This window comes from Papio anubis, chromosome 2, assembly GCF_008728515.1.
Source record: "Papio anubis isolate 15944 chromosome 2, Panubis1.0, whole genome shotgun sequence".
NCBI classification, from domain to species: domain Eukaryota; kingdom Metazoa; phylum Chordata; class Mammalia; order Primates; family Cercopithecidae; genus Papio; species Papio anubis.
In genome coordinates this window covers 82140641-82155873 of record NC_044977.1, presented here as the reverse complement: position 1 = coordinate 82155873, position 15233 = coordinate 82140641, and the positions used below count along the sequence as shown (strand labels likewise).

At 48.4% G+C, this 15233-nt stretch overlaps 1 protein-coding gene across 4 annotated transcripts in view; it reads left to right on the top strand.

Moving 5' to 3' along the window:
- FLNB (filamin B) overlaps window positions 1-15233 on the top strand; it is a 94713-nt gene that overhangs the window by 65127 nt on the left and 14353 nt on the right. Inside the window, exons 29-40 of one of the 4 annotated variants that reach the window (XM_031663245.1) lie at window positions 482-520; window positions 1281-1383; window positions 2094-2234; window positions 4895-5023; window positions 5785-5958; window positions 7128-7286; window positions 7570-7773; window positions 8769-8921; window positions 9024-9146; window positions 12245-12511; window positions 13336-13473; window positions 14508-14623. In XM_031663245.1, the coding sequence (XP_031519105.1) occupies window positions 482-520; window positions 1281-1383; window positions 2094-2234; window positions 4895-5023; window positions 5785-5958; window positions 7128-7286; window positions 7570-7773; window positions 8769-8921; window positions 9024-9146; window positions 12245-12511; window positions 13336-13473; window positions 14508-14623 (1746 nt within the window). The other 3 variants (XM_031663246.1, XM_031663248.1, XM_031663247.1) reach the window with 3 other exon arrangements.

The following is a 15233-nucleotide window of genomic DNA, read 5'->3' as shown; positions in this document are numbered from 1 at the left end:
ATGCCTGGGATCACACTGTACGTATTGCTTTCGCACCTTGCTTCCTTCCCTCAGTGTGCCATAGATACCCTTACATATTGATTCATTGGACCTGACTGCTGTGTTCCACTGGACAGACTCACCAGAATTTATTTGATCCAACCCCTTCCAGATGGATGTTAGGTTGCTTTAGTTTTGCATGACCACAGACGGCGCCAGTCAAGGTCCTTACACACATCAGTTACCTATGGAGCCTCTTGCCAGCGTAGGTCTGCTTGCCAGAAGTGGGGTTGTGGGCTCACAGGGCATGCACATCTGACAGTCAAAGAGAGGTCACCAACTTGCCTTCCAAAAGGGCAGTAAGAAAGTGTCCTTCGCTAGAGCGAGCAGCTCACTGCGGTTCAAGATGGAGCAGTGGGGGAAGCAGCTCTGTGGTGGTAGAGTCTACTGAGTGTATCCTTCCAGTATGGTTCCCAACTAATCTCCATTTGCCACTGACCAGGCCACAGATGGGGAAGTCACGGCCGTGGAGGAGGCACCGGTAAATGCATGTCCCCCTGGATTCAGGCCCTGGGTACAATTTTGGTTTTTTCCTTTTTGTGTTTCTGTGTTTACTCAGCCTTCATTTCAGAAAATCTGCCATCTGCTTCTGGGATTGCTTAAGCCCTGTGGGTGTCCTGGTCATTGGTCATTGGTGTGCCCCTCACTGATCAGCCCATCACGATGATCCCTGCTTTTTCTGTAATAAGATCACCTTCGCGTCACCATCCGTGCTCCACAAATCGCCAGCCGTCGTGTCTGTGATCACGCTCGGTGCAGTTTGTCTCCGTGTTTAAAGAGAAAGACAGACAGCTGTCTGCAGCCCTGCTGCTGCCTCTCAAAGCCGCCACTTGCACATTCAGTTTCTGTTCAGGGGGAAAGCCACCCACTGCTACTCTCTGCCACTTAAAATGCACCTTCTTTTCCAGGCCACAAGCAACTAAACCTTTCCAGATGGAGCCTCTTGGGACTCATAGACATTGCTGTCTCTCACTTTTCCACTTTCCTGTGGGCGCTGCTGGGAATTTTACAAACAGACTCCTGAGTGATTGCTAACAGTTGGTCAGCGTGACTTCTCCAGTCCCTCAGGTTCTACCCTGGGTCTGGAGCCACTTAGACAAAGCCCATACCACAATGGGCAGCCACATTCCCAAATCCCGGCCTCACTGGCTTGCAGAATTCCCAGCAGCTCTACCCCCTGTAGCTTTACCAGCTCCCGCTGTTGTCCGCTTTACCCAGTGACCACTGCCTTCTGTTTTTAGGTGACCGAAGAGGCCTATGTCCCAGTGAGTGACATGAACGGCCTGGGATTTAAGCCTTTTGACCTGGTCATTCCGTTTGCTGTCAGGAAAGGAGAAATCACTGGTAAGCATGAAGGCTGTCTCATTCTCACTTGCTCTCATGAGCTTCCCAGAATGGTGCTGGGGAGGTGTGTCCACTGTCTCCCAGACCTGGGCTCCTTAACCCCGGGTCATGAGTTCTTGGTCTCGGGCGTTGGGCCGTGGGCTCCTGAAACTACAGAATGTGCTACGTGTGTGTTTCTCTGAAGAAGTGACTCACTGACAACTTGCATTACTTTCTTGAGGGGGCCCATGATTCTCTCTAGGTTAAGAACTGCTGTGTTTAGATACCTCATGACTATTGGGTTCCTGTTTGCCCCTTTTCCCTGCCTCCTCTTGTTTGACTTTTCCAGATGCGACTTTGACACTGAGTCTGTCATACAGGAGTTCCTTTCTCCCCTCAGCCTCTTTTCAATGCCTGCTTCTCTTTGGTTTGATGCTCTACCTATCCAGCTGGTTTCACGGTCTTCTCAAGTCCTTTCTGAGCTTGATTTTGCCAGTTGTAAAAAACTCTTTAAGAGTTGTCTGCTGTATTTTGTGGAAGTCAAATGGAACTGGAAAAAAAAGAAGAAAAGAGCAAATGGTCTTTCCCATTGTGGGACTTGAGTGTTTTAGGCAGCAATGAATGTCCTTGGGTCTGGAAACCTTTATTTTGAATACGTCTGTGCCTTGGGCTCTGCTTCTCTGGGGAAGGTTGCTGGTGGGCTCATTGCACCGTCTCCCTGTGCTCCATAGGGGAGGTACACATGCCTTCTGGGAAGACGGCCACACCTGAGATTGTGGACAACAAGGACGGCACGGTGACTGTTAGATACGCCCCCACTGAAGTTGGGCTCCACGAGATGCACATCAAATACATGGGCAGCCACATCCCTGGTAAGTTGAGCTGAGCAGGCCCAGCAGGGCTCCACCATTCAGGGGCATCTGGGCAGCGTACAGACGCTCCTCAGCTGCTGTGTAGGGAGTGGCTTTTGGCAGCAGGCTGGGGAATGCAGCATTGGCAACCCTGCAAAACCAAACAGCCTGGGACCCTAGCAGGTCCAGCTGATTTCTAGAAGGGATGATGTAGCTCAGTGTCTTGGGTTACCGTGCAGGCCTTTGGGTCTGTGGTTGTTTATCTTTGTCACTACGCCGAGTGTGGCCAGAGGGCAAGCTGGGAGAAAAATGTGAGGCACAGTGAGGGACTTTCCAGCCTGGCCTGCAGAGCCCTGTGTGGCCTGGGGACTTGGGGCGGGGTCAGAGGCGGAAGAAGAGGACCAGCAGCCCAAGTTCCAAGGGAATCCGGCCCAAGTTCCATGGGCCACCAACCAGCACAGTGTCACTGGTTCACTCTTTCTTTCTTTTTGTAGTTGTTTAAATATTTGTTTTTTAATTTAGTATTTTGAATAGGTAACACATTCTCATGGTTCAAAAATAAAAATGATATGGAGAAAGGTTTCCTTCCCACCCATATCCTCCGTCTGCCCTCTCCTTGAACCAGACTATCATAAATTTTTTTATGTTCGACTTCAGAGTTTTAGGGTTTTATTTTGTGTGTGGAGATAGGATCTCACTATGTTGTCCAGGTTGGTCTTGAACTCCTGTCCTCAAGCATTGCTCCCGCCTTGGTCTCCTAAAGTGTTGGGATAACAGGCATAAGCCACCACGCCTGGCCATTTTCAGAGTATTTTTAAGACTCTCCATGCAAATAGAAATACAGATATATAAGAGAGTGTCTTTCCAGCCTTCCTTCATGTGGACAAACCATTACATATTTGACCATTTCCCTGTTGGAGGGATTTTGGTTCTTCCTGCCGTTGCTGTCCCCAGTCTTGCTGCAGCAAATCGACTTTTCCCCTAGTCACTTCACACTCATGAAGATGTATCTGTGAGATTTAGTTACCAGAGGAGGCATTGCTGGGGCCCCAGTGCAGGCATCTACGATTTTGACAGATCTTGCCAAATTGCCCTTCAGAGGGGCTATTGCAGTTCACACACCCTCCAGCCATGGAGGAGAGCACCTTCTTTTCCACAAAATTTGCCAGTAGAATATGCTATCACATTTTTGGATCTTTACCAGCCTGATGGTTGGAAAGAAACAGAATCTCAGTGTTGCTTTATTTGTATTTCTCTTGTGAATGAGACCGCACAGCTTTCCATATGTCTATTTGTATTTCTTTTTCTGTGAACTGAACGTTTGGATCCACGGCCTGTTTTTCTATTTGGTTATTGGCCTTTGTCATATAGTTTCTAAGAGCAATTTAAACATTGGAGAGATTAGCCCTTTGTGGTAGGAGTTGCAAATATTTCTCTGAGATTGGCATTTGCTTTAGTTGCCTGTATGTAATATTGGCTTAAAGCAAAAATGTATTATCTACTTCTATTTAAATATTCTAAAGTGCAGATGGAGAGAGAGGAAAAAATGTTTCTCACATCTGCCATCTACTTCCACTGCTGGTGCAAGTTGTGTATCTTTTTAGATGTTTCTCTCTGTATCTACAAACATACATATAATTTTGTTCTATTGGCCGGGCGCGGTGGCTCAAGCCTGTAATCCCAGCACTTTGGGAGGCCGAGACGGGTGGATCACGAGGTCAGGAGATCAAGACCATCCTGGTGAACACGGTGAAACCCCGTCTCTACTAAAAAATACAAAAAACTAGCCGGGCGAGATGGCGGGCGCCTGTAGTCCCAGCTACTCGGGAGGCTGAGGCAGGAGAATGGCGTGAACCCGGGAGGCGGAGCTTGCAGTGAGCTGAGATCTGGCCACTGCACTCCAGCCTGGGCGGCAGAGCGAGACTCCGTCTCAAAAAAAAAAAAAAAAAAAAAAAAAAAAAATTTGTTCTATTTTGTTTTTAAAGGAATAGCGTAATGGTATTCATAGTTTATAGCAACTTGCTTTTTTTCTTTTTAATGCATCATATTATGGATAATTTCTCAAGTTAGTAAACATGGGTCTTCCTCACTCTTTTTAATGGCCCATGAGTAGATCAGCATTTATTTAACCAGTCCCCTGTTGTGAACACTTAGGTCTTTTCCTGATGTGCACCTGAACACTGCAGAAATGAAAGTGCTTACGTAGGGCTAGCAGTCGGGGTGGGTGGGAAAGACCACTGTGGGGTTGATTCCTTACAGTTTGAATGGCGTGGGCAAATGGCCTTCCAAAAGCCCTTTCCACTCACCTTCCCTCTAGCCATGGGTCCTTTCACCACCCAGTGCAAGAGTTTCTTCCTTATTTATCAGTTGGGCTGGATTGCCTTACCTCAGCCCCCTTCCTCATCTGCGGCAGCCTCCAGGATTGTTTTTCTTACGTTGTGATTGAAGGAATAATACTGTGTAGACCCTCTCTGATGTCCTAGGATGGCGGGGGACAGGAGGTGCATCTGCATCTCTTTCTGTCTCTGCATCTCTTTCTGTCTCTGCATCTCTTTCTGTCTCTGCCTCTGCTTAGGAGGCGCCAGACCTGTAGAGAGGTGAGTGTTAAGATGCCGGTTGTCCAAGGTCTTCATTCACCCCTTCATGAGCACCAATTTTGTTTGTGTCCTTTGTAAACCCAGAGAGCCCACTCCAGTTCTATGTGAACTACCCCAACAGTGGAAGCGTTTCTGCATATGGTCCAGGCCTCGTGTATGGAGTGGCCAACAAAACTGCCACCTTCACCATCGTCACAGAGGATGCAGGAGAAGGTACTGTGTGGTTTACATGTTTATATGCCTCCAGCCATCCATTCGGAGGGTTAAGTGGACACGGTTCTAGGGTGGCTTTTAAAAGTGAGACAATTGAATGGTAGTATTTGTCTTGTCTTTTCTCTCATATAAATCTGTAGAGCTGCTTTGTCTTCTACCCAGAAAGACATTTTTGAAGTCCTTTGTGTTCTAATTGAAATCAGATTCATGCTATGAAATACTTTATGTGACTTGTCTGGAATTTAAGTATGTTTTGGTTGGTGATGTTTTTGTTCTTTTTGCACATGTATCCACAAGACCACATGACTTACTGAGTGGCTCTTTTTGATAAAGCTGTGTGCCCATTCACATGGTATTCATGGAGACTCCCAAATCTGTGGTTCTAATGGGATTTCCATGATGGCAGCCAGTGCCTGATAGAAAGGGACAATACACCTCTGCCCTCCACCGCCCACCATCTCTTATGTGAAATTGACATGCACGGCTCCTTCCTTTTCTCATCCCATGCATCCTGAGAGTAGAGAGAGCTCCAGGGTTACTTGCAGTGAAGAACTCAGACATTTGGGGTTTCTTCTCAGTGGATATTTTTACCACATGGAGTGCTTTGTTCTGACAGATGTCCCTTTGCCCACAGCTCACGTGGAGTGCATCAGTCCGTTGTCCCCAGCATCAGGGCTGCCCTGGATGAGTTGTTACAAGGAAACTCTTAAAACAAGGAAACTCTCTCCCTAACACCCCTGCATCCCTGTTCCCACTTGTAGGTGGTCTGGACTTGGCTATTGAGGGCCCCTCAAAAGCAGAAATCAGCTGCATTGACAATAAAGATGGGACATGCACAGTGACCTACCTGCCCACTCTGCCAGGCGACTACAGCATTCTGGTCAAGTACAATGACAAGCACATCCCTGGCAGCCCCTTCACAGCCAAGATCACAGGTAGGGTTGTCTGGCTTCTGGAGGCTTCCTCATGGGAAGCGTGGCTACCCCTGACTGCCACCCTCCTTATCAGACCACAGGCAGCAGGCTAGACATCTCTTTGAGTTTAGGTTTCACGGAGACTCATTGAGGAGGAGCAGGGGATGGAATCCAATTTTGGATTGGCTAAATTCTTCCCTTGCTGATAATCCAGGAAAAAGCAAGAGCTAGTATTTGGAGCACACTTTTATTGTGCCAGTGTTACTCTAGTGTGCAAAGAGAAAGCTCTCAGATGGAGTATTCAAATCATACTGACCGCAATAGTGCGTGAACTCAGAGATGCCCTTCAGCGTCACTACTAGATAAATTTTCTGCTATCCCTTTTACAGATGGGAAAACTGAGGCTTGGCAAGGTAGTGGTGTAGCCGAGTTCACATATGGGTAAACAGATCCAGGTTATCAAATTCCAAAACCCATGCTCCTCACCTTGCTGTGTTCAGGTTATGCTTTCAGTGGGTTATAAGGAAAATGCACAAGGCAGAGCCCGTGTCCCCACCGTGTTTAGACCTGTCTGTGAAACAGCCAGTAGTACTCTGTGGAATGTGGTCATTGTTTACCTAGAAATGCCCACAGCCATGCCAGGCAGGTGCGAGGTCCCTTCAACTACCAAAGATTCCTATATTTTATTTTATTTTTGAGACGGAGTCTTGCTCTGTTACCCAGGATGGAGTTCATGGCGCAAACTTGGCTCATTGCAACCTCCACCTCCTGGGTTCAAGCGATTCTCCTGCCTCAACCTCCCGAATAGCTGGGATTACAGCACCCACCACCACACTCAGCTTATTTTTGTATTTTTAATAGAGATGAAGTTTCACCATGTTGGACAGGCTGGTCTTGGACTCCTGACCTCAAGTGATTCATCTGCCTCAGTCTCAAAGTGTTGGGATTAGGCACCTGGTCCATGAGGACTCAAGTCTCCGGGTCCTGCCAGCTCCTTGTCTTTGCTGCAAGCAGGCATGAATCCCATCATTCTTCATTGGTTGGGTCTACTCAGTGTTCAAGGCTCATTTTTTTTCACTTCGTGTAATCAGTTCTTGCCTGTTCATCTGTGAACGGCATATGGCATGGCAGCTCTGGGAAGCGGGATGACCACAAGTAACGGGAGTCCTTTTTGGGGGAATGTTTCCCAGATGACAGCAGGCGGTGCTCCCAGGTGAAGTTGGGCTCGGCCGCTGACTTCCTGCTTGACATCAGTGAGACTGACCTCAGCAGCCTGACGGCCAGCATTAAGGCCCCATCTGGCCGAGATGAGCCCTGTCTCCTGAAGAGGCTGCCCAACAACCACATTGGTGAGCTAGGCTACCCTTCCTGGCTGGAGCCAGGACATCTTGGGTGGGAGATGGGGACTCTTGCAGTTCTTTCTTGGGAAATCGGTAGCACAATGGAGTGTGATGTGATAAACCTGCTGGGTCACACGCACGATAAATGCCCAAGTGTATTTGTGCATTGTGATGTCGACACTCTGGGTTGTTGGATGTCAGGAAAAAGGTCATATTTCTATTTCTGAGAGTGTGTCTCTCCTGCTTCCTCTCCGCCATCCCCTTACAAACCTCAATCTGTGTTCTGGCCCAGGCATCTCCTTCATCCCCCGGGAAGTGGGTGAACACCTGGTCAGCATCAAGAAAAATGGCAACCACGTGGCCAACAGCCCCGTGTCCATCATGGTGGTCCAGTCCGAGATCGGTGACGCCCGCCGAGCCAAAGTCTATGGCCGCGGCCTGTCAGAAGGCCGGACTTTCGAGATGTCTGACTTCATCGTGGACACAAGGGATGCAGGTCTGTGTGGTCCCAAGGGAGAGGCCCAGAGCTTGTGGGAACACTTACTTTGCTGAATCAGTGTCATCTTTTCATCCTACCAACTCCTTTTCCTTCCTGAGCATCCTTCAAGCTATAGGTCCTTCTGCCTGCATTGTCTTTTACGCCTCATGACCATTGGCAAAAATAGGATTGTCTTTGTTTTTTAGATGATGAAACTGAGGCTCACAGGGCTTACAGCCCCCTCTGCCCTAGGATCTGAACCCAGAGCCGCAACACCTCGCAAACCCCTGTTTTCTCATCTGTTCTCCCACCCTTGTTCTCAGCTTCCCAGCGTCTCTCCAAGCAAAGAATGTTGGGTTGGCTGGCCAAGACCATGGTCATCTGAGCAGAGCTTTTGTGGAAATGAGGCATCTCTTTCTCTTCTCTCTTTGAGATGGTTTGAGTTAGATTGTGTCTCTTCCAAGCTCGCCACACCCCAGTGCGTCCAGTCATCTGCTTTCTTGAGGCATGGCCACACTGGTGAATTCTAGACAAATTCTAACCCAGGGGAGAGGGCTGGAGAATTTCTGGTCCTGGTTGGGAGATACTCCCTGTTAAACCTTCAGATCTGCTGACCTAGTTGAGGTAGCCAGGGGCTGTTTAAAAATTCAGAATCTCAGGTCTGGCTGTGGATAAACCCCCGAGGTGGTACGTGCAGTTCTTGGAGGCATGAGGGCAGAAGGTCCTCTCCAGCAGTTTGCACAGGGCACATCGTCTATGGGGTATTAGTAAATACCCTTGAGGAAAGCGTTCTGTGGTCAAAACCAGGTTCAGCAGGTTATTTCACTATGGGAATTCTCAGGGCGCTTAACCTACTCATCCCCCTCTGGGCTCTGCAAATGAGGCCGCCATTGCTTTCTTTCTGCTATGTAGAAATAGACTGAAGCGTAAGGGTCGATGTCCTTTCTCCATTCATCGGGCTCCCTCTTCCTGAGGAGTTGCTGTCAGAACAGCCTGGGGCTGCTGTGTTGCAGGTTATGGTGGCATATCCTTGGCAGTGGAAGGCCCCAGCAAAGTAGACATCCAGACAGAGGACCTGGAAGATGGCACCTGCAAAGTCTCCTACTTCCCCACTGTGCCTGGGGTTTATATCGTCTCCACCAAATTTGCTGATGAGCACGTGCCTGGTATGTGTATTCCGTTCCCCTCCAGATGGGATGCTTGGGTTTTCTGTAAATGCTGTGCTTCGGCCTCTGGGCTGCTCACAGGAGCCTTCTTGGGTCTTGCAGGGAGCCCATTTACTGTGAAGATCAGCGGGGAGGGAAGAGTCAAAGAGAGCATCACCCGCACCAGTCGGGCCCCGTCCGTGGCCACTGTTGGGAGCATTTGTGACCTGAACCTGAAAATCCCAGGTGGGTGTCGGGAACTAGTGGGGCGGGGAAGCCTTGGCTCCAGGCCTCAGGGCATGGCCTAGAACACAGTATCCAAGTCGGCTGTGCTGACCTTTTCTTTTCACTTCATTTCATAATTTTCTTCTATGTTTATTTTCACAGAGGCTCATCCAAGAATAATAAATCTGTTTACCTCGCTACCTTTTTCCAATTCCAAATAAAAATAACTTTATTGGGTCACATGGGGGAAACGTAGATATGCTTTTAGATTTTTAGATTTACTATCTGTCAAACAGAATCATGTCAGTGAAAGAACTGGCCCAGCCGATGCCAGTGTCTGGAAGTATTTAAGAGGTGGCAGCCCAGCGGCATCCTTCTAGTATTTCTCTTTCCTTCCTGAAATTAGAACGAGGGCTGTGCTGCAGATCTCACTGGGCCACATCTAGCCCTTTGGCGGTGAATCGTTCCTCATGGGCCCCAATTAGCCAGTCAACAGGTCACACAGTCTGTCTGAAATGTGGCCCAAGTTCTTTCTATAAAGAATCCTTCCAGAGAGAAGTCACTGTGAGTGAAAGTTTTGAGGCTCCTCTGCCCAGAAGTTGACATGTCCTATGGAATTGCACAAATTCTACAGAGAAGGGAAATATAAATCGTCTTCAGATGGAGCTTGTGTTGCAAGCTCTGGAGATGGGTCTATCTTTCTACACTGCACCTCCCATCCTTCCTAACGTGTCAGGGAGCTGTCGACTCCGCCTTCTTGGCTTTAGTTAACGGGTTCTTCTTGTGTAGTCACATCAACATTGGGTCACATGGGAATGTGGCAGAGCCTCATTACTGTAGAGTTCAGACATGATCACTTAAGAAGAGCTTGACTGGGCCGGGCGTGGTGGCTCACTTCTGTAATCCCAGCACTTTGGGAGGCCAAGGCGGGCAGATCACCTGAGGTCAGGAGTTTGAGAGCAGCCTGGCTAACATGGCAAAATCATATCTCTTCTAAAAATACAAAAATTAGCAGGGCGTGGCAGCAGGCACCTGTAGTCCCACCTACTCAGGAGGCTGAGGCACAAGAATTGCGTGAACCTGGGAGGCGGAGGTTGCAGTGAGCTGAGGTTGCGCCACTGCACTCCAGCCTGGGCGACAGAGCGAGACTTTCTCAAAACAAAAAAAGCTGTACTGATCATTTCTGGTCATAAACAGTTTGTGTACCTCAAGGTGGAGGGAGGAAGTGTCACCTCCCAGAGAGAGCCTGGCTCACATCTTAGGTGCAGAGTTGGACCCTGGCTGCTCCGTCCTCACAGCCATGTGTGCTCACTTTCCAGTCACATCGGTGTACTCCTCATCCACTGTTTTTGTGGGCATCTTCCCACCTCAAAAAATAGACATCCACATCATCTCTTTCATGACCCAGATAAAATGCCATTTCATTCAATGGAACTGTTGGTGATAGAAAAAGAGAGATTCCATTTCATGTCTAGATGCATCAACCATCGTTACTCATCTCTGTGCCTCAGCTCCCATCATCAGGGCTGCTCTGACATTTGCCACCCTGTGCTCAGGCTGTGGGCCGGATGCCCAGGAGTGGGCTGGGCTGGTGCATTTCAGACGCTGCCACACCTTGGCAGACCGTCCTCCACATTTCTGCATACTCCCCCACCAGCACTGGGGCTGCCTCTTCTCACTTTGGCCAACCTGATGGAAAAATATGGTGGCCAGTATTCAGTTTCATATCTTCAATTACTAGTTATATGTACTGTGTTTTCTTTTCATTTGCTTTACATTTCTCATTTGGCAAAATACCTGTCCTGTTCTCTGCTTATTTGTTTCTTGAGGAACTAGCAAGTGTCTGTGCAGCGTGGAAGTTTACCCTTTCTCTTAAGTCTCTTTTTGTTATTCTTTTAGTTACTTAGTACCAGATGACTCTGGGTGAGGCTCAGTTTTCCCCTCATTACCCAAATGATCCTCTCAGAGATCCCCTCCTCCTTAATGGAGGACAGCTCACTAACCAGATGTCCTCCAGACCCAGGTTTTGCAGGGCATCGTCGTTAGTTTTGGCTGCTTTAGCAAAATCACATGAACTAGGTGGCAACCAACAGAAATGTATGCCTCACAGTTGTGGAGGCCGGAAGTCCAAGATCAGGTACTAGCATGGCCAGATTGTGGTGAGGGCCCTCTTCCGGGTTGAAGACTGACAGCGTCCCCTTGTATCATCACACGCTGGAGAGCAGAGGGAGCAAGCTGTCTGAGACTCTTATAAGGCCACTGATCCCATCACAGGGTCACTCCATTTTCCTGACTTTATCTAATCCTAATTGCCTCCCCAAGGCCCCACCTCTTAATCCCGTCACATTGTTGGCGATAGGGTTTCAATATTCGAATTTTGGAGGGACACAAACATTCAGTTCATAACATGAGTGACTCTCTTTTCAACCTCCCTTCCCTTTTCTGTCCTCAGGGGTCAGAGTCATGAACTGCTCTGCCCAGATCCTGTGGGGCTGGAGGGTGCAGTTTCATACTGGCTCTAGGTGATGGCAGTGCTCCGTGCCCCGCCTGCGGCCACCTGGCCTCACCACGGCAGTACAGGCACAGTCGTTGGCATGACGTGAGCAGCTCACGTAGAGTGATGTGGTCTTGTGTCCTAGCGCTGGTGACCCGAGACGTTGCTTTTCTGAAAGTATGGCCCCTGGTCTTTGGTTTGCTCAAAGCTTTGCTCACGCATGGTTTCCCTTTTGCCATTGGGACTGACGAATGTTCACCTTTTTCTCTAACTTTGTCTTGTTGCCTAATAGAAATGCCAAAGCTTCTTGACAGTAAGGGATGACGGCTCTTGTTTTCTACCCTTCCCTACCTGTGGAAAGGAGCCCATCTATGCATGATGGATGACCACGTCACCTTTGGCAAGAAGTCTCAGTGCCCCTAGCATGGGTGGCCTGAAGGTCCCTGCCCACTCCATGCTGGCCACAGGAGGGCAGGCACCCAGCCTGAAGGGAAGGAAATCTGGGCACCCCATGTCCACTGGGCTGCGTACACCTTGCTCTCAGCTGCCTGCCCTGCATGTCCTGCCCTGTCTCAGGCCCTTGCCCTAACCCTCTTCTCTCCCCCAACCTCCCTCCCTCTTTCAGAAATCAACAGCAGTGATATGTCGGCCCACGTCACCAGCCCCTCTGGCCGTGTGACTGAAGCGGAGATTGTACCCATGGGGAAGAACTCTCACTGCGTCCGGTTTGTGCCCCAGGAGATGGGCGTGCACACGGTCAGCGTCAAGTACCGCGGGCAGCACGTCACTGGCAGCCCCTTCCAGTTCACCGTGGGGCCACTTGGTGAAGGAGGTGCCCACAAGGTGCGGGCAGGAGGCCCTGGCCTGGAGAGAGGAGAAGCGGGAGTCCCAGGTGAGCATTCCGGGCAGGATTTTCACCTGAGAAGAATATGAGTTGAACCCAGGCAGTGTGGGCACCCACATACTTTTTTGCCCTATTCGAAAGAGAAGACTTCTGATAGGTGGCATTAAGGGGCATTCTTTAAAACAAGGCATTTGTGACTAAGTCTGGCACACTTTGTGTGCTCACGTAAAGCCAAACAAGTTTCTTATTGGGAGCCTCCTTGGTGCCTGTAACTTACTAGTGTGCATCTGAGTCTCTAATTGGGGAGCAGAGTAATACTGTTTCCAGAGCATCTTTCAGGGCTGATGTTCTGTGGAACACACTAGAAAGCTACAAAACTGACTATAAGCATCCTTTCCTAAGGTTGCTGCTGGTGGGAAGATCTGTGAGGAAAAAATGGAACATTCTCATCTTTTTCTGGCTTGGTTAGGGTGTATTCACATTTTTAAAAATTTTTATTTAATATTTTTTTTCTTTCCTTTTTTTGTTAGAGATGAGGTTCCACTATCTTACTCAGGCTGGTCTTAAACTCCTGGGCTCCTGTGACCCTCCTGCCTTGGCCTCCCAAAGTGCTGGGATTACAGGCATGAGCCACTGCGCCCAGCCCGTTAAGATGTCTTCAAGAGTACTCCAGATGTCCTATGAATTTAGATATCGCTAGTGATGCTTAGGAAACTTCAATGATGGCCCTTGCTTGGTTTCTCCTTGGGGTGAGAGAAAGCGAAAAGGGCTAGCAATAAACGAAACCTAGCGCTGCAGGTTTGAACAAGAATAGAAGAGGGGCAGGGGCTCTGTGGGGCTCAGTCACTAACCAGGTGTCTCTTTGCTCTCAGCGGAGTTCAGCATTTGGACCCGGGAAGCAGGTGCTGGAGGCCTCTCCATCGCTGTTGAGGGCCCCAGTAAGGCTGAGATTACATTCGATGACCATAAAAATGGGTCGTGCGGTGTGTCTTATATTGCCCAAGAGCCTGGTATGTATTCAGGGTTCACAAGAGGACATTTTCCTTGTTTGAACATGGTTAGGTTGCAAGGAACAGAAATCCATCAAGTTTGCTGAAGTCAATGGGGATTCTATGTGTATGGGCACATGGGAGAGCCTCCTAGAAATCCAGTTGCAAGATACATGGCCAGACCTCCTAAGGGTGGGAACGCTTGTTCTGGTTGCCTCTTGTCTTTCTCCATTAGCCTCTCTGCTTCTTGCTTTCATTCAATTGCTCCATTCTTTCCACCGACCGGCCTTTGTCTGCCCACCCATGGCTACCTTGGCTGGCTGCCCCAGAAGAGTGACCTTGGCATCTGAGCTCCCTCTGTCAGGAGTTCTTAACCTTTTGTGTGCCATTAACTCTTGCCATCTGGCGAAGCCTATGGGGACTGTTCTTGGGATAATGTTTTAAAACACATAAAATGAAATATGTCACATTATAAAGGAAATCAATGATACTAAATACAGTTACCAAAATCTTATAAGAACAAATATGCAACATAGAAACATGCATATCTTCATTAATACATTAAATCATAAGATTTGGTGACAATATATTAACTGTCATCAAAGTAGCAAAGTAATAAGTGAAAATGATATGTCAAAATAACTGTAAAATGACATAAAAACATCTATAATTTTAAATGATGATATAAGTAATATGTACTTACAATGTGTTGTGATTTCTTGTCAACATTTCTGAAGAAAGGACATGGTAAATTTCAGTTAGTGGATGGTGAAAATTAAAATGTAGTTTTTTTCCCATTCAAGTCCATGGATCTCCTGAATTCAATACACAGGCCATCTGGGGACCCTGTGGGCCCCGGTTAAGAGTCCCTGGCCTTGCCCCACTAAGGAAATCATATTGGCCCAGCCTCAGCCAGGCAACTCCCACTCAACCAATCAGCTGTGGCCATTGAGGAGGGCTGGGTCTCTCTGAAGGCATTTTAGCCCTTGGTGAGAAGCAAGAGGTCACTCTGGGTTCAGAGTCTCTGAAATGATGGGACTTTCCTGTCCTCATAGGTAACTACGAGGTGTCCATCAAGTTCAATGATGAGCACATTCCGGACAGCCCCTACCTGGTGCCGGTCATCGCGCCCTCTGACGACGCCCGCCGCCTCACTGTTATGAGCCTTCAGGTGAGATGCAAGGAAGCATCCATCTCCTTGGCCACAGGCCGCCAGTGAGACCCCTGGACTCCTGAGGCCGCTTCAATGTCCCCTTAGGTGCTGAGGCCCCTTCTCACATTTTGACCACAGATGTCACCCAGTCACTGGGGAGCTTTCCTGCGGCAGAGTCAACTCCCCATACACTTAGGGCAGATGACACTTGGGGCGAGCAAAAACAGAGCCACAGTCAACAACACACCTTAATGTTGGGGGACAAGTTTGTTTTTAAAGGTTTATTTAAGAGAAACAAAGGAAGCCTGTTCATAATTGGTTAAGGGATAACAAGGGCTTTCAAAACAAAACCAACACAAAAATAACAGTGCAGTGATGTTTTAGCCTGCTGTTGTTGGCTGCCTTTCCTCAAGAAAGACAGTTGCAATTTATTATGATTCATTTATAATAAGTGTGCAGGGAACTATGTTAAGAGCTTTATCAGTGTTACCTCAGGAAATCCTTGCAATAGCCTGACAAGTAGGTTCTCTTGACCCCATTTTAATGATGGAAAAACAGAGGTACAAGGAGGTTTTGTCCACTGGGAACCGCTAGTATGAGGCAAAGCAGAGGCAGTGTGGCTCCAGAA